We start from the raw sequence: 18,037 nt of genomic DNA on the forward strand, positions 1-18,037 counted from the left end.
CAGAGTTGTTAACAGTTCAAGCAGATGTTAATGCTGTATGACTGTGTTCCAGTTTTTAACTGCAACCAATTGTGCAACCTGTTGTTGAGTCTTAGAAACAATGAGCTCATTCAACTGTAACAATGGAGGACATATGCGAATGATTTGTGAAAATGTCTCTGCATTAGTTTGATTACATTTGTAAAATCAAGAGCACACATCTGTACTGGCCTGATGGCTAACGAACCATTATCTGCGCTTCATATAGGCATATTTGAGTCAGATGCTCCAAAGCAACTTTTTTTTCACTTTTAATAGCTTATTAGGAAAACAGCGATGCCATAACTAACACCATGTGGATGAGAACATTTTCAACCAGTGTTGTGTGGAGTTAGATTAAGCTAATGAAATGCTCTGTTGATTTCCACAGGGAGGTCAGAGGTCAACAGCAACTTCGAGGTGAGACGAATTTATGAACACATTGAGCAGGATGCATCAGATCTGGAGACTTTTCCACTAATGTCTGTACTGTATTTATTTAAATGCAGCTTTGGTTCAGTTTTATAGGGGCTCATACATGGAGCAGGGCAGTTATTTCACTTGTAGTACCTTACAATTATGATGTATTGGCCTCTGATTATAATTTTTTGCTCATTTGTGTAGAGACATATCAAAGGGAATGAATATCTTTAACTTAAAGGACCAGATTTTCTGGTGTTGTCCCATTTATAGTTTATTTATTTGCACCTCTAACCAAATTCATTTGTCACTGGAGGCTTTGATGACTTTTCTAAGTAATTACATGCCTATGTGTTATGTCATTGTATTTTCTGTTCACAGAGTACGGGGTAGTGTTGGTTGAATAATTTATTAATGTTAAATGAATGTATACTTCATAAATAATTCTGTGATTATGATTCAATGAACAAGAAACCATAAAACTGGAGAGTTTATTTCAGTCTGCATGTTTAGTTCACCAAATTTCACGTTATACATATTTAGACAAGTAATTACAAAAATAGCTTAATTCTTTTACAACCAAATACACAACCAAAACAACATTCTCACAAAGTCAAGCTAATACTGCGATATATAATTTGCTTAAACACCAAACCGTATGCAGACACTGTGCCGTGTGCTGACTCCATTAAGCCTTAAAACTGAAACTGATAGAATCTGCAAAAGAAATAAACACATGTAATAATGTTAAGTGACAGATAACCATCAGCTTGCAGTGAAAATGCCAAGGACAGTGTGGTTTAGAGTTAAACCATTCTGCTTTATCGTTTCTCATTCGACATTGTTTATCATGTCTTTCAAATAAAGTTTTGTATTTTTGCTATTCTACCTTAGCTTATTGATATGGATCTCATTTACAGAAAACATTTCTAGAATAACTTTAACTTCATAAATCAATGATACTGTACAGGTATATTTGTTGCGCTGACCCTGCTAACATAAAAAAATAAAATAAATTAGTGGGACTTTACATCAAATTCATCCTTATAATATGAAAATTGTTTTGTGTGAAGTCAGTAATGCAACTTTGGCATTTCGCAAGTACTGTATATGTAAACTGACCCTTGCAAAAATAAAGCTGATAAGACGTTACGTTACACACCGACTTTGCTCTAATTTCAGACCTAAACAGGAACCACCAGTGGAGGGATATGTGACCTACATCATGACTATTGTACTAAAACATTAGGCAGTTTACAGATCAGCTGGTGGACATTTTTAATTAAGAGTTATTAAGAGATAAATGTGTAAGTGAAATGCAGCTCTCCTACACTGTCATTTGAACAAATTACCTAACTGGAATCACAGATGAAGCAAGAATTTAAATCATGTAAAAAGATCCGGCACATGTAAATACACCACTGATAAGCTCAAAACGCCATTTGGAAACTGTCATTGTCACTTTTTCACACCTCACATATCCATTCATGTCCATGTGTTTAAAATGGAGATCATGTCTAAAAACATACTTAAAAAGAACAAACTCAAACATATATTGTATATTGTATATAACGCTTATATTGACCCTGTTTGGATTTGCAAAAGTTGCAGTGTTGGTGGTTGTGGGAGAGAAATGGAATTAGAAATGTTTAGCAGCCTGTATGTGGATGGTGACAAAATATAATTTACCAATTAAACATCAAACAATTAAAATGTTGTAAATGATAGCTGTCTTGTCTGGTGGATAACTTGAACATGTATGCTGCCTTACAAAAATATAACAACTGAATATGATTAATATTGTATCAAAAAGTGCAACTAATATTAATGTAGAATATACAGATGCCCACTAAGAAAATGTAAAATACCATTTTCTATGAATGTGTTCATGTTAACAGAATAATAATGACTCCATGTTATCTCTGACCTGTATACATGTAGCAGAATATCTGAAAATAGCCAAGTACAAATTCTTTTTTCCTTACAATATCTTTAAACAACGATCCATGTGTATCTGTGCACATGTGTGAATCTGCCAAGTATATGAGGAGTAGAGCTTTCAATGGATACATGAAAGTATTTCAGCACCAAAAAAATTATTACATCTGAGAAAAATGTATTACAAAGACCAAAACACGCTAATAAAAGTTGCGTGATGGCAAAGAATGAAACAGTTTGTGATAACTGAAAGAAAGTACACACAGGAAATGTAAAATAACTGAGTTATAAACCATTGTGGTAAAATGTATTGCTGAATAAAAATGAATAATTTCCAAAAAAATGGTTGTGAATACATTTGATTCAAATTTCATACTTTAGTATGTTAGTCCTTCAGTCCAGATGACTAATAATGATTCAAAAAAATATCAAACAAACACACATTTAAGTCAGCAGCAAGAACTTTAACTGTCATCCAGAGAAACTGGCAACAGCGATTAAAACATTACGTGTTCATATGTGATTAAAAGATAATGAGCAGTGGATGTTACACTGGAAACAATTAAGAAAATATTGATTGGCAATCATTTGTCAAGGCAATTAAAACAGAACCAATGTAGTAAGCTGATCTGCCCTCTAGTTGAAACACTGACACATTGGTTTATCATGAATACTATAAATGGTTCCTTCAAATCTGGCTTTGAAGTTTCCTTATCTATAAATTCCACAAACATGGCAATGCACAGGAATGCAAAATGTAACTGGACGACGATATAAGAATATAACAGAATAAAACAAACAACACACAGGTCACCACTGCCTCAAATGTAAGCCATAAAAAGGTAGACTTACTGACTTTGTCTGAGTGGTTTGTTAAAATGGAAAGACTATTAAAGACTGCAAATGAAAATGAATCTACTGTCGTTTGAGGTTTCAACGAGGGACCACAAGTCAGTCTTACAAGCTGTCGGGATGCTAAACAACGCTGTGCCTTGTTATGATCATGCATTTAATTAGTGAAGACCTTAACAAAAGAGCCATACAAGAGATCACCATATCATGTTCAATGTATCTGTGCAGTAAATCCTTCCTTATGTGCCAGTGACGTTAAGTGACTCCCAAACAACTGATTCTCAAGCTGTCGTGCAACATCATCAGCCACAGGTGTGTCCTCTCTTCTTCCCGGGTGAATATGGAAATGCAGTGTTCTCTGTCGCCCCCTCCTGGAGAGTTTCCATACTGGAGGATATGAGTGTTCACTTTGGCACTGAGGCGGTACATGGCTTGCTGTGCTTCATGTAGGCCAGTCTGCCCCCCCTTTGTCTATGTGTCCTTTCTCCACCGAGTTCCCCCGCACTCCTTCAGGGCTGAGAGAGACGCTTGCGTTTGAGCTTCTGCCTCGTCATCTCCTCCTTTCAGAAAACAGAGAGAGGAGAAGAGAGTAGTGACCCACACTCCTCCATCTGCCACAGTCTGAGAGATCCGTCCATCCGTCCAAGCACCCGTCTGTGAGACTGGGTGAGCGCGTGCACACACCGTCACTCCCATACAGCGTTTATGATCACAACCGGGCAGCGAGTCAGACTGTGTTAGTAAGGCAGTTAGACTGTCTGGGCACTCCGACACTGTCATCTGGACTGTCCTTCAAAGAGTCCCACTACCAGTTCAGTTCCTTCTCTTTAAAAGCATGGCTGCAACAACACTGGATCTCTAGAGTTTAAATTTTTTCATAATACTGTCCATGTTAAAAAAAAAAAGTCTCAATATATTATATAAAATGTTTTTATAAAAAAAGGAAAAAGGGAGTGGGTTGTTGGTGTAGTATTCAGTTGCAATATATACCATATCAATATGTACAGATTCCATGCTGCTGGTTAGTCATCACTGCAAATAAAGAATAGTAGGCATCAATTATTAGTAGCATAACAAATCAAAATCCAAATATAAGCCCTTTTGTATTAAACTTACTGAGCTCAGATATGCACGCATTACAGTTACAAGCTCACACACTGTAATATACTTACAAAATGCCCCTGTATCAAATCAGAGTCAAGCAATGACAATCCATGAGTGACAATCTTCATTGCAGATAGTGTTAGCTTTTTTTTTTTTTTACTATTCTCTGACCGTGCCAGTTGCTGTCATGACCAAATGCTAATCATTTCATTAGTTAACAATATGCTTTTTTTTGAAGAAGAGACACTCACCTTGTGCCAGCAGCCTGGTATGGGCAGCCCATCGTGTCCCTGAGGGGTGAGAACAGCAGTGGAAGGTTAACAAGGAAGAAAATGTGAAGTGATGTACGCTTAGACACAGCTCTTTTTTTCTTTACTTTACAAAAAACTTTTGTATCCTTCTAATTTATATATCAGCAACACTGTTTAAGGTGTGGACTCCTCATCATCAAAGTGTTATAAATTAAAGCAAAGGTGGAGCCTGAACTATGAGAGCACAAATTCAGGCAAAAGAGAAAAATTTAAAAAGTCAAACATGCTCAAAAATCATGATTTTACATTTTGATGTACTGTTTTTATCTGTAATCTGGAAGATTTGTCTTTGCTCAAAGTAACACATTCTAAATGCGCACGTTTTCAGTTTTCTCTCTTTCGTTTAACAGGAGAATTGATGTGTCTGTGTAAGCTCCTAACTGTGAGAACAGAATGCCAAAACATCTGTATTTTTGGAGTTGTGTTTTCTTGTAGCTGGAGAAGAGATTCTTATAACCCGGCATTGTTCTCATCATTTCATTAATGAGGAGAAAGGCCTTTGATTTTCAGTGATTATAGGGATCAATGTCCTGACATCACTGTGCTCCAGCTGGCTCCAGGAGCCAGTTAATACTGACACTTTTTATTTTTTGCAATTTATTTTATGAGAAGGCTTTTTTCCAAGGACAAACTACAACTAGACACACAGTACGTGTACTATGGGTTTGAGACTGTCGCCACATGCATAACAGAGTTTGATAGAAATGACAAAGACAAAAATTAGACAGTGTTTGAATAGAGAATAGCAACAGCAGTATAGTGCATGAATGGTGATGAGAGAGGAGGAAGGAGGCAGAGATACTGTACCACAGGACAGGGGGCCTCGGGGCCGGAAGGAGGAAGAGGAGGAGGAGGGGAAGATAGCCCTGCTTCCACAGACAGACCTTTAGTCTTATCACAACCCTGTCAGCAAGAGCCAGTTACATTCACAGTGTTGAGAAAGAAACTTGCAGAAAAAAAGCATAGGAAATGACAGAAACAGTGCTGAGAGTGAAACAGAAAACGAGGAAATACTGTCTGTCTTTAGAGTTAAATGCAAGTGGAAAGTGATGGTAAGTAAATCAGTTTAATGTGTGTGTGTGTGTGTGTGTGTGTGTGTGTGTGTGGGGAGGTGACATACCACAGGACAGGGCTGATCCAGGCCTGGAGGACCCTGCTCTCCCTTCTGGCCCTTTAGACCTCTCTTTCCCACTGCTCCCCTGTCACCCTGGACATGAAGAGAACAACAGTTAGGCACATAAACAAACACTCTCTCTCTCACACACACACACATACACACATACACACACACACACACACACACTGCAGATATAGTCTCTTTAGGCATTTTAAATGGCTGAATTAATGAGAAACAATCACTACATGTCTAGAAAGGTCAAATAAAGCCATGCGTATACAGTAAAAAATATATAATTGGGTGTATTTAAATGAAGATAATATCATATTTCTTTGTGTGTTTTGCACCAACCTTCTCTCCTCTTTCGCCTCGGTCACCTTTATCTCCCATCACTCCTGGAAAACCCTGGACATAGATGCACAAACAGGTCAGAAAGTAGCTTATTATCTGAATAAGTTAATTAAATTGGAAATGATCTAATCGAAAATGTCAAAAATTCTCATTGAGAAACTCACATCTAGTCCAGGCTCACCCGGTCTGCCCTGTGAACACATATTCACAAACATGAAAATTATGTTTAACTCAAAAAAGACACAAAAGACAAAAAAAAAAAGATGTAGAAAACACATTTATAGAGTGCTTACTTTTTCTCCCTTGGCACCTGGAAGACCCACTAACCCTGCAGACCCAGGTGCACCCTGGTGGCCATCCGATCCCTGCAGTTAAGGTTCATTATTATCATCCATGCATTATGTCCGGTTGTCCTGTTTCATACATTAAGTATTCCATGTTTCATTATGATAACACTGGCTCAGTGTGACTTACTCTGAGTCCAGGAGCGCCAGTGTCCCCCTTCTCTCCCTTCATGCCAAATCCAGGCTCCCCCTGCATTAGAACACAGAAACACTGAGCACCAAACAATCACACATCATAGCCTCCACCACATGCTGTACTAGAGACATTGCCTTGCAGTCTTACCTTCGGACCAGGCATTCCATGCAGCCCCTGAAAAACATGGCGTGCTGTGAGTGTGCTGACAACTGCTGGTGCAAACAACAAACTTGAATAGTTTCTACCTTGATTGGGATAGATATAAGTACTCACCGTGGATCCAGGGGACCCGGGAACTCCTGGTGGGCCTGGTGGGCCAGGTGGGCCCGGCTGGGAAATCATCTGAACCTGAGCACCGGTGAAAGTAAAAGAGTGTAACAGGGGCAGGAAGCACATTGTGGATCAATTTAACGCATGTCAGGCCCAGAGATGTCTGACTGCATAAAGGGCTGTTCCAGTGTTTTTGCAAGCTTTTATGACCAGCCATCAGTTTCCATTCATTTCTATATGGTGTGAAAATCAATTAGACTCTTGAAATGCAGCCTTGATGTTCACTGGAATCAGTGACACAACTCACAGATGAGGAATCTGCCAACTGATTTTCATGCCATACAGATATCAATATAAACCTATGGCTGCCTGACGGATGGGAAAAGCTATTCAAAAATCTGCAGAAAGGTTTTCAGAATAGTCGGCAGTAATGTAAAGTATTCATAATTGGTAATAAAGCATAAAGCATTCATGTAGAAACATATAAATGAATGTAGAGTTAATGTGAAGAATTTGTGTGTTACACTGACCAGGTTGTCATCCAGTCTGCAGTCGCCTTTCTCCCCCTTATGTCCATCCATACCCTGACCCACAAAGAGCAAGATTAACTTCCAACTGTTAACATATTTTTCACCGTTTGTATATCAAAAAAAAAAGTTTGCTGTCACTACTTACAGTAGGTCCAGAAAGTCCCATCTCTCCCTTCTCTCCTCTCTCTCCAGAAGGTCCTGTCTCACCCATGTCTCCTTTAGGTCCCTGGAGGCAAAAAATAAAGGAGTCACATTCAGCACAGAGAACGGCAGAGAAAAGGAAAACAAGATTTCAGACCACTATATATACTGTATCTATTCACAAATGATAGCGTCTAAGAGTTAACACACACTGTGTGTAATTTCTTCCTCTTTGCAATCATACCTTCTCCCCATCAACTCCTGCTGGCCCAGGTAAACCGAGCTCACCCTAATAGAAGACAAAAAGAGGAAAGATTCACTCTATTAACACAAAAAGTCATGTTTTAACATGAAAGCTACTTTGGTTTTCATTAAATCTCATTATTAGCTGATGGCTGTGCAATGGTAGGATGACAAGAGGGTGCAATATATTCAGAGGCCCTTACCTTTTCCCCTGCAGGGCCTGGAGGTCCGGGTGGTCCAGGTGGGCCCTGGTGTAAGACAAACAGAAAGAAAGAAATTGACCCAGATAAACTTCATAAAGTGTCTAATCTTTCACTAAAGTACAATTTATTCATGTTACACCTGCAATAGTGGAAACATGTCTGTCCAGTGGAAACATGATGTTGATACGGCAAACTTATTAGCAAACATTAGCTTAGTTTCACATCTAGCAGACATGGAGCAAAATTGGCAATTGTTTGGAGTTGTGTTTGTGTCCCTCTAATGAATGCAAGTCCATTATTCACTCTCCTTTTAGTTCTGTATTACTTTCCACTGACTCCTGAGAAAAAGATTTGGCTCTTTAGCAGCTAAATGCTCCACTATGTTCACCAGCTAGTCGCTAAGTTTGTCTGCTGTTTGGTGCTGGGTAGAAAGCGTACATTAAGTTTATCAAAGCTTTTTTTGTTAAAATGGCTGGCTCTTGTGGCTGAAAACAGTAAAACTACCAAAACAGTAAAGCTGTGGGCCATAAATCCAACAACAATGAGCTCAAAGAAGCTATAAAGCTCCATAAAACTGAGGGAAGATCGGTTTCTTACTATATTATATAGATTGGTTTTTAATAAAATAACATCAGATTTGTCACATGAACACAGTGTATACAGTACATAGACCTGTTAATACTCAGTGTTTATCACAATGGTGCAAAAACTGGAAGCTCGCAGAATTTCACCATAAGGCTTGAACCTCTGCCAACACAAAACAATACAACAAGGCTGATGGATTTCACAATGTGGGCCTGTCAGTAAACAAAGCTGATGAACGTCGTTCACTAATCACAACCAACTTGAAGTAATTTTATCTCGTATCAGTTGTAAAAAATGACTGAATGTGGTTTGTACTACACAATAAGCATCATTTTCCATTCTGTTGATTGTTTTGACGCAGGATGAGACTGTTGGACAAAAGGAGGAGAAACAAAACATTAATTTAACTTCATGTAACACTTACAATGGGTCAAGACTAGTGTGCACATGCATGCCATATCCATCCCATGCTATCTTCTATGGTGGTTGATGGGTGACAGCTCCTTTAAATCACACTCCTTAATCTCTACATCCACAATATAACACTTGTTACTTCTCCCTCTGAAGTCTTCGGCCATCTTGAAGTAATAAAAAAGGAAACCATGTTGCTTCCCGGAGGTGTGCAGCTGCTTTCCAATTTCTAACTTTTGGTTTGTCCTCCATTAAAGCTGTGGCAACCAAAAGATGTTTACAAACAACTATTTGATCTGAGATATTCCATCATTGGAAAGTGAAGTCTACTCATGCAAATAATTATACAAAAAGGCATAAAGAAAATGATAATAACAAACAACCAATTTTAACATGGTTTTAAACCAGTAAAATTCACCTAAAATCTCACCACAGACGAAACTAATACAGCTTTTCACACAAACAAGCAAATGGATCTTAACACAAGTTGGGTGGTCAATGAGCATTCCTCGTTCCATGGATATAACTCTAGCTGAGACCTTGCGTGTGATTTGGTGCCAATGGAGCCGCGTTGGCAAGATGCTTCTGATAAGATCTCAGGTTCACCGACTCCTTTGTAACTATCCCATGCTGCTGTCTACAGTGTTGCATGCAGGAGCCCATTTCAGACATGGTCCAAGGGGACCTGGTTCATAGTAGTTTTTAATCAAATACACGCTCCACTGCAGAGATATCCATCTGTTATTAGCATGTAGCACGGTACATGGTGGAATCAAAGGGTTTTGTGTATGAAGAGAGCGATGTGAAACTGAGACTGCAGAGGCTGTGAATGCTTCCTCTCCAATGCATTCCCCCTGTGCATCAACTGAGTTATGTGGAACCACAAAAAAACACCATGCTGCCCTATAGCAAGTTAAAGCCACGTATGTTGTGAGGCATATAGCATGAATACACACTCAGAACAATGAAACAAAGGCTGTTGATTTTTCTGCATGATTAAGCATGCTTCTTTAGGCTACATGTTATCTGATAGAGCGGCACAGCTGAACTGTATTTGCTGGGGCTGCGCGTTTCATCCCACATGAATACACGAGAGAGCCTGGTAGACTAGTAAACTAAAGACATTCAGTAATACTTTTTAGATGTGACCTCTAGAGTGACATCCAATACATTTGAAATAAGGAGATCTGGGTAAAGGGCATCTACAAAAACACACAGATCCACTGGTTGAGGCACGTGGGAGAAGGAGCCGATACAAACAGGGTGTGTGTGTGTATATGCAAGTCTGTGTGCATCTATGTATTATTATAGGTGTTAGTTACTGTTCACAGCACCAAAACCATGCAAAAACAACAGCAGATTACCGAAACACTGATGGTGTGGATGGCCTGTCAAGAAGAAATGGCAACATTTTCAGTTTTGTCAAGAAAAAAAAAAGATTACCACACTGCCATTTCTGGGTTTGTTCAAGTTCTGCTGATTCCTAACTTGGGATCCGATAATAAATGCAGGATGGAATTTACGGTGCACCCATAAATCTGGTCTTTCTCACACTGGGTTATTACTCACCTGGAAAGCATCTAGAAGCTTCCCATTGAAGTCAATGATGTCTGAGGAACCTGGAGCACCTTTTTCACCAGTATAACCCTGAAACAGATACAGAAAGAATGATCGAAATATGAATAAAGAACTAAAGATGATAACAACTAAAGATAATGCAAATGTTTAGCAAAATAACCCTTTAAGTAATACACATACCGTAGGTCCCTGTGGTCCTTGATCTCCAATTTCCCCTTTGTCTCCCTGTGTGATACACAGACACATTATGGTGAAACTCTCTCAGACATCAGGTTGTTAATATTTTGTATGTGTTATAAGAATGTTATGACTAAGAAAAATTATTTATGTTTGTATTGTTAAATGTACCTTAAGTCCTGGGAGTCCATCCATGCCGCTCTCTCCTTTTTCTCCAACACCTGGCTCACCCTTTTCAACACACAATAAACATACAAGGTCAGTGTATGAAAAGACATATTTAAAATAATCAGCATGAGACATGGTAACTGAGGAGTAAAGCTTGTCTGCACCTTTGACCCTGGAGGCCCCGGTGGTCCTGAGTAGCCTGGCTGACCATCTTCTCCCTGTCAGTTCATAACAGTCAATAAAGGTCAAAAGTGCTGCAAGATTGACAAAGTGGTTGATGTGTTTGATGGAAACAAGAAGTAGGAGAAATAGTTAAGTCATTGTCAATAATCCATTAACAATCTTACCGGCTTCCCAGGCAATCCTTGTTGTCCCTGAAGCAGAAATATATTTTGTTACTATGATTGTCTACACAAAGACAAATCATCAACACCAGATAGTAATAATATGACATGAACAGTTAGATTGCTTGAGGTTCAAACAATCTCTAGACCTGCTCTATGTGAAAAGTGCCCTGAGATGACTTTTGTTGAGATTTGGTGCTAGACAAATAAAAACTGATTGATTGATTGGGTGATTGATTGATTGAAAAAAAGGACCTGAAATGTACTCACATCAGTGCCATCACGACCTGGAAAACCCTGAGGAGGACAGAGGAGAAAATAAGTCTTGTATACAATTTCAGGTAAACAAGCTTCAAAGACGAGGCAGAATGGCCACTAGATGTCAGTGTTGAATCAGGAAAAACCAGTTCATTGACATCAAGTGTTCATTTTGAGTGGGAGTGTGTAAAGTTGGGTGACAAGTTAAAGGAAAAAAACTTGAATTGAAGCGTAATGAATGTAGTCGCTTCCATGCAGGGAATGAGGGTGTCCCTGAATGGTCTGATGAGTATGAAAATCATCTGAATCATGTGCCTGATGTCAACCCTGCTGAACACCTAAGGGAGATTTTGGAATGGTGCGTTAGACAGTGCTTTCCACCACCATCACCAAAACACCAAATGGGGAAATATCTTATGATAAATAAAATAAATAGAAAAATTCACAGACTTGGAGAATCTATGGTAGCCCAAAAACATTTAGACACCTAATGTAGCATTTCTTTCAGTTGCTATGAGAAGATTCAAGAGCCGTGGCCAGGACTCATATGATGTATGGTGAGCAATAAGCCACAGCGCCCCCTAATACAAACAGTAAGAGAGTATTCCATGTCTGCTTTTTGGCATCTGTCCATCAGTGATTTGGCTTATTTAGGTAAACAAACCTATCGGGTGTGTTTGTGAGGGCCAGGTGGATGTGGGCTATGAACAGCTAAACATCTGTTATGAAGTCATCCATGGCCGAGACGGCTTGCAGTAGAGCCCCTCCATCTCTCTCTCAATTGCTGTCTCATACACAGACACGCACACACACTCTGCTATCAAGTAGTTATGTTTACTTGATCAGTCTTGATCGTTATAATAAAGTATTATAAATTGGAGGTTACTAGCCTTCCACTCTGTCCTCATATTTTACAATAACAAGTAGAAGCTACTTAGATGTTTCCCAGCTGGTTTTCTTCCTCCTGCTCTCCATCAGCACATACAAACTGTCATTCTGATCTCCTCTGCTGCTATGTGGTCCTCTTTTATTCCCATCCGCAGTTGCTCCAGAAGCCTTTTAACCTCTCTTCTCACCCCCTCTTACCTCCTCCTCGTCTTTTGATCTTCCCTCCGCAGCAGCGTGAAACAAATCACCGTTGCAAATAATTTTTAGCACTTCTTTTATCCTGAGTGCAGAATCGGATGGATGAGGATCAGTTCAGATGTCAGATACATTTCCAGTTACGTTTCAACGACGCTGAATTTACTTAAATAATTTCCTGAACTTACATATGTTGACATATAGCAAATAGAGAGAATGTTGAGCTGTCATTCCTTTACTTCTTTCCACTTTAAAGATATAAACGTCAAGGGCTTGAGGACACCCACACAGACAGGCTTTCTCCTGCTCAGCCTTTCCTACTCTCAGACATCTGCCCACAACATGGAGTGGCTCTTAGCGCCACTCTTCTTTGTTTTGCTGTTTTGGGTTTTGCAACGCCTTTAATCAACTTGGAGAGAACATTTGAAATTGACTAGGTTAAAGGACGGGCCCCTTCTCTTCAACCCGTCTGTTTTTAGTCATATTCTGAGCTGCATTGGCTTTCTCTTTTGTCGGTTTTGCATAAAATCACCCACTCTGAAACCAGCATTTTTCACTTGAATCTCTTTGCTGTCCTGTGCCAGTTGAGGGTAACAGAGCATTCATTCCTTCACTTGAATAAACAAAAATTACCTTCATAGCCTCCTTCTCTCTCTTACATCCAACAACCACAGCTTTAAGCTGCCTCTGCATATGAACTGAACTCTGGGAAGCAGAAAGTTAATCTTGAGAAACATAAACGGCTTCGGGCGAGGAGCGCAGCTATTGTTTGGTGAGGCCGGCAAACTGCCCATGAACTCGCCGCAGTGGCATATCTGTTTCAGGGGCGCACAGTGACACAATCGTGGTAGGAGGGTGGGAGAATGGGGGCGTGTTAGAGAACTTTGTGGCCGCTGTCTTACACAAAACAGATGAGGCCAGGAGTAGAGTTGCTATTCTGGGAGCTTTTAGGTAAGCCACAGCTCACTGGCAAACCCGGAAGAATGAGAATATGGGTTCACTGCAATTTACTGCGTGGACCCTTTCCCCCTTAATACATGTGCATAACTGCACATTTACACATGGCACACACACATACACACACACAGAAACACAATTTGCAATCTGTCACACCCCTGCGGTTGAACTATACCGGGTCAACACAACTGGGGTAACGGCAGTCCCTGATGACAGAGGTGTTTTAAGTGACTGCATTCTTTGTGGTGTAACCTCAGTTAGAGGGTGAGGAAAAGGGGGTGAGTGAATGAGGAGGAGAATAACAGCAACTAAGAGGTGTGTGTGTGTATATGGGTGCATTGTTTTTGTGTAGTGGGTGTGCATTTGTCACTGTGACATAATAAGCAGAGGGTCTTACTGGCTCTCCAGAAGGACCACGTGGCCCGTCCTTGCCGGTGTTCCCTGGGGGACCTCTGGGACCAGGGGGACCTGGTGGACCGGGAGGACCAGCGGGTCCGGCCTGGCCTTGGTCACCCTGATGAGAAAAACAGAAGAATGAGAGAGAGAAAGAGAAAAAAACATGTGTTTGATGCATTTTTGCATTTGTATAAAAGCAAAACATCTTTGACAGCCTGCAGATAAGATTTATCTGTGTAAGTACAGGTGAGATAACTGGCAGAAATCCTGATCATCTGATAACAGGTAGAAAAAATCTTGTGTGTTGTTTGACTTTCTCAAGCTGTGAACACAAGACTGACATATTGTCGTCTTTTAAGTAGATATGTCAAGTTGTTAGCAAACAATCGCCATTTACACATCATGTTCGTGTCCACTCAAATCCAATATTCACTCTCCTTTTTTCTCTGTTTTCAGTGTCCACTAATTCCTAAGGGACCTATCTGGCTCTATGGAAGTTAATGCTCCAATGTGAGTCAGACTGATATTTAGTCACAAACTAAAACACACCCATGCGGACACATGCACTCTCACATGAGAAACCATTAATTGAGAACAACATTCATGCGAAGTTACATTTTTTTTTTTCTGATTATGCGTCACAAAACAAAAACTGAGCCGCCACCTCATATTAAAGAACCTTTCATCACTGGATTTACATCTTACTGGGGACATGTCTCTCTCAGATGACTTCCACCCTCATGTATACTCCAAACAGAAACCATTAACGCACAAGGAGTCTTGCTCACCACTGAGGGGGATGTAAGAGTGGTGTTGTCTTTATAGGCACTTCCTCTGCACCCTCTCATCTCTACAGACATGTGGTGCATTATGGTTTGCTTTGTTGCGGCAAGCTGGTACAGCAGGCGCTTTCATGAAAATGATATTACCAAGGAACTATAGCAGACTAAAACCTTCTTTCCTTGCACTGCTAATTATTATGTCTCTATTAAGCTCAGGCTTGAACTAAACTGTCACCAACAAAGCTCTTCTATCCTCCTCATAATGAGAAGCACACATCTCTTGAGCTGCTCTAAAATACATGTGGTTCATCCTTCAAGATGTTTCCTTAATTTTTGTGGATACTGTAGAACTTTTATACACACATTTTCACCTAATAGGTCATGTTAATTCAATTATGCAAGCCAGTACACACAGGAAAATGGTGAAAAACATTAAATTAATTAAATGCAACATGACAGAGAAATGTGGGGAAAATATGAAAAGTGGAGAAAGAAGGGAGATGCATTGCTTTTTTGCAAATGGACTTGAATGAGAGAGGTGGGTTAAAGTGTTAAAAGTGCACACATGCCTTAGTTGTTGTCTACCTTCAGAAAACGTCTCTGAAAGGTGCTGGACTGGTCTCCAGAGAGAAAGCCATGGTCATATCGGGGAAAGACCATCTGAGGTGCGAGAGGCGCAGAAAGGAAAACAAAAAAAAAAGCAGGAAGACAGAGTGGAAGGAAAGAGTGTGAAGAATGGGAGAGGAGAAGAGAGGAAAGAGATAAATGAGTAATGAGATCAGAAATATACTGTTAACTGTGAGAGTCCAGAAGAGAGGAGTAGGAACAACTGCTGTGGGAAAAACAGAGATGAGTGTCCAGTGGCCTCTCAGGCTGTAGGCCATACAAGAAAACTCAAAAGGAGAATTTTTCTCCTCCACCTGCAGGAATAGTGACAGATCAGCAGCCTGACAGAGAGCAGTGGCTGCTGGGAGGGATGAGAAACAGTTTGCTGTGAGGGACAAACCTTGACGGTGAGAATCTGATTACTGTGCAGACCTGCAAATGTGGTGTGGTTTGGAGGACCCTGAATAGAGGAGGTGATAAAGAGAAAGGTGAGCAACTTACCATCAATTTGTTTGATAAATGCATAGATCAGTAGCCTCATGACACGAGATATTATATATATAATATTAAGAGACATTCATGTAAAAGTTCAGAGTGATTACTGCACAGAACTATAAAACATAACTTGCAAAAAGTGAGATCCATGTTCCATAAAATCTGAGAAATACTGCTAAATTACAAGTGATTGCCTCCCGTTCTATGCCCGTTCACAAATTATATCTCCCGTTCAAACATGTATTTAATTGTGTGTGTGTGTGTGTGTTCTATTCAATCTTCATCTCTCCCCTTTGCGACCAAACCAAACAGAGGTGGCGTAGCTGTTTCCAGCCAACAGACAGTAACTGTGATGACTGTCTGTCAAGCTGAAAGGAGCAAAGTTCGTCTGCCGCCAGACAGCTCCGAGCATAACGCTGCCTCTCTGGTTGAGTTCCCTCCAAAAACACATAGAAGGGAGGGGAGGAGAGGGTGGAGGGAAGACCTAAGAGTGGAGGTAGGAGGAACTGCGGGGGAAGGGGAGGGGGGGGGGGGCTAAGAAGGAGAGATGCTCGTCTGCTCATGAGGTTTCCGTTAACAGGCTGCGGTGAGCGCTGGATAGCTGAGGTTTCTTTCCAACACCGCAAACCCCTCCTCCTTCTCTTTTTTGCCTTAACACCCCCCCTCTCTCCACTGTCACATTCACTCATTCACACAATTCCCACCATGGAGACCACATACACATATGCTCCTTAAACATATCATAAGAGAATAGGTTGTTTCACAGTGGGCTTCCCCTATACCTCCTTCTCATCAGACCTTAGGCTAAAACTAAGACAAACAGCCATTCAATCTTAGAGCCCTGTCTAACCATGGCCTTTTTGTAGCTGTTTTGGGGGAGGCGAAAGACGGCTTTGGCTGGGGATGAAATTCCCATCATGTCTTTCAATACAGTCGCCAGACAAACCTAAACAAATGAAAATCTCCTCTGTGTGGATTTGACAGTATGGAGGCTGGGAAAAATGGCTACCCATTTTGGTTTCTGCTTTGGAAAAAGATGCAACAGAAAGCATGACCCTTTGTCACATGTTCTTGGAGCTTCTATAACATCTGATTATGTTTTAATGCCCCTCTTATCCTGATGTTTGTAATCTGCCCTCAGACCAGATCCGGCCTTACAAAGGCGCTGAAAATGATGGATTGACAGGAAGTTACAGGTTGACAGAGATTCATGGGCACTTCCTGTTTTCGCGTGTATTCTCGTTGCCTCTCAAAGAGTTCAGAGGTGAAAGAGGCCACGATGTTCAAATCAGGGAAAGGTAATGCTTCTGCACTGGGATGATAACTCCAACCTCACAAGTTTTATCTACTCAACGTCACTGGACACAGGAGAGCTTTGATTCACAGCAGGTAGAAAAAATTCATTTAAAATTTTATTCAGAAACCAACAGTTTTTCATTTGCTAACCTATCTCCATATCTATGAAAATGTAACCTCAAGCCAAACCTCATTCACAACTACTGTAGTTTTAGGAGCTGAAGAGTTTGTTTTGAATCAAGCCTGTCTTTAGGCGATACTCTGAGGTTTTTTTGGCTGCAGACATATCCGAAGACATCAAAGCTCCAGAAGCCCTTTCCAAGTACAATATTTACCGTTTGGAAGAACTGTGTAACACAGAATGCCAAAAAATTTAATTCTAGCACAAACAGTTACCTCAAAATCTAGAAGGATAGGCTGGGAAATCAAATGGCTTACGCCTTGATAGGAATCAGGAATTCCTGTAATGCTTCTGAACCACATCATAAATAAAGTTCCGCTAGGCAGCCCTGACAAATTTACACTCCATTTGTGCTCTGCTGTAAAACAATAGCCATTCAGTTTCCTTCCAATACTCTTACACACACCGCTATGCCAATATTGTCAGACTCCAACACTGAGAAAATTTATGCACAGTCATCTATTTCTAATTATTATTACAAATCTAGTCCTTTGTGGGATACTTGCTGAAGAATGTTTGTCATAATAAAGACAGGCAGTAAGTGGCAACATAAGCAGTTTAAGCCTGTTACAAGGAACATTTGTAGATTTTATAAATAATGTATGAGTGAATATTTTTAAAGTTAAAATGGTTGTGGACCTCATATGACAGACCACCGCCAGTATGGAAATTACTGTTTAGATGCTTTACGGTGCACATCAAATTAGTGAGACTGAGTAATAATTAGAAATGATAATTAATT

At 40.2% G+C, this 18,037-nt stretch overlaps 1 protein-coding gene across 9 annotated transcripts in view; it reads right to left on the reverse strand.

Moving 5' to 3' along the window:
• Positions 1-915: 915 nt before the first annotated feature.
• The window catches only part of col23a1a (collagen type XXIII alpha 1 chain a), a 122,429-nt gene continuing 105,307 nt past the window's right edge, over positions 916-18,037 (reverse strand). For 2 of the 9 annotated variants that reach the window (XM_044364056.1, XM_044364060.1), the window contains 24 exons: positions 15,303-15,377; positions 13,937-14,053; positions 11,512-11,538; positions 11,245-11,271; positions 11,062-11,115; positions 10,901-10,960; positions 10,733-10,777; positions 10,544-10,621; positions 10,339-10,362; positions 7,979-8,023; positions 7,777-7,821; positions 7,537-7,617; positions 7,392-7,445; positions 6,865-6,939; positions 6,739-6,765; positions 6,586-6,645; positions 6,405-6,476; positions 6,276-6,302; positions 6,112-6,165; positions 5,764-5,850; positions 5,451-5,546; positions 4,584-4,622; positions 4,401-4,409; positions 916-3,788 (listed from right to left, as the gene is read on the reverse strand). In XM_044364056.1, coding sequence (XP_044219991.1) covers positions 3,738-3,788; positions 4,401-4,409; positions 4,584-4,622; positions 5,451-5,546; positions 5,764-5,850; positions 6,112-6,165; positions 6,276-6,302; positions 6,405-6,476; positions 6,586-6,645; positions 6,739-6,765; positions 6,865-6,939; positions 7,392-7,445; positions 7,537-7,617; positions 7,777-7,821; positions 7,979-8,023; positions 10,339-10,362; positions 10,544-10,621; positions 10,733-10,777; positions 10,901-10,960; positions 11,062-11,115; positions 11,245-11,271; positions 11,512-11,538; positions 13,937-14,053; positions 15,303-15,377 — 1,329 coding nt within the window. In that variant the 3' untranslated portion in view covers positions 916-3,737. Of the gene's footprint in view, positions 4,261-4,400; positions 4,410-4,583; positions 4,623-5,450; positions 5,547-5,763; positions 5,851-6,111; positions 6,166-6,275; positions 6,303-6,404; positions 6,477-6,585; positions 6,646-6,738; positions 6,766-6,864; positions 6,940-7,391; positions 7,446-7,536; positions 7,618-7,776; positions 7,822-7,978; positions 8,024-10,338; positions 10,363-10,543; positions 10,622-10,732; positions 10,778-10,900; positions 10,961-11,061; positions 11,116-11,244; positions 11,272-11,511; positions 11,539-13,936; positions 14,054-15,302; positions 15,378-15,723; positions 15,784-18,037 lie in introns of all 9 variants that reach the window. The other 7 variants (XM_044364058.1, XM_044364059.1, XM_044364063.1 and 4 more) reach the window with 7 other exon arrangements.

Source organism: Thunnus albacares, chromosome 10, assembly GCF_914725855.1.
Source record: "Thunnus albacares chromosome 10, fThuAlb1.1, whole genome shotgun sequence".
Classification (NCBI taxonomy): domain Eukaryota; kingdom Metazoa; phylum Chordata; class Actinopteri; order Scombriformes; family Scombridae; genus Thunnus; species Thunnus albacares.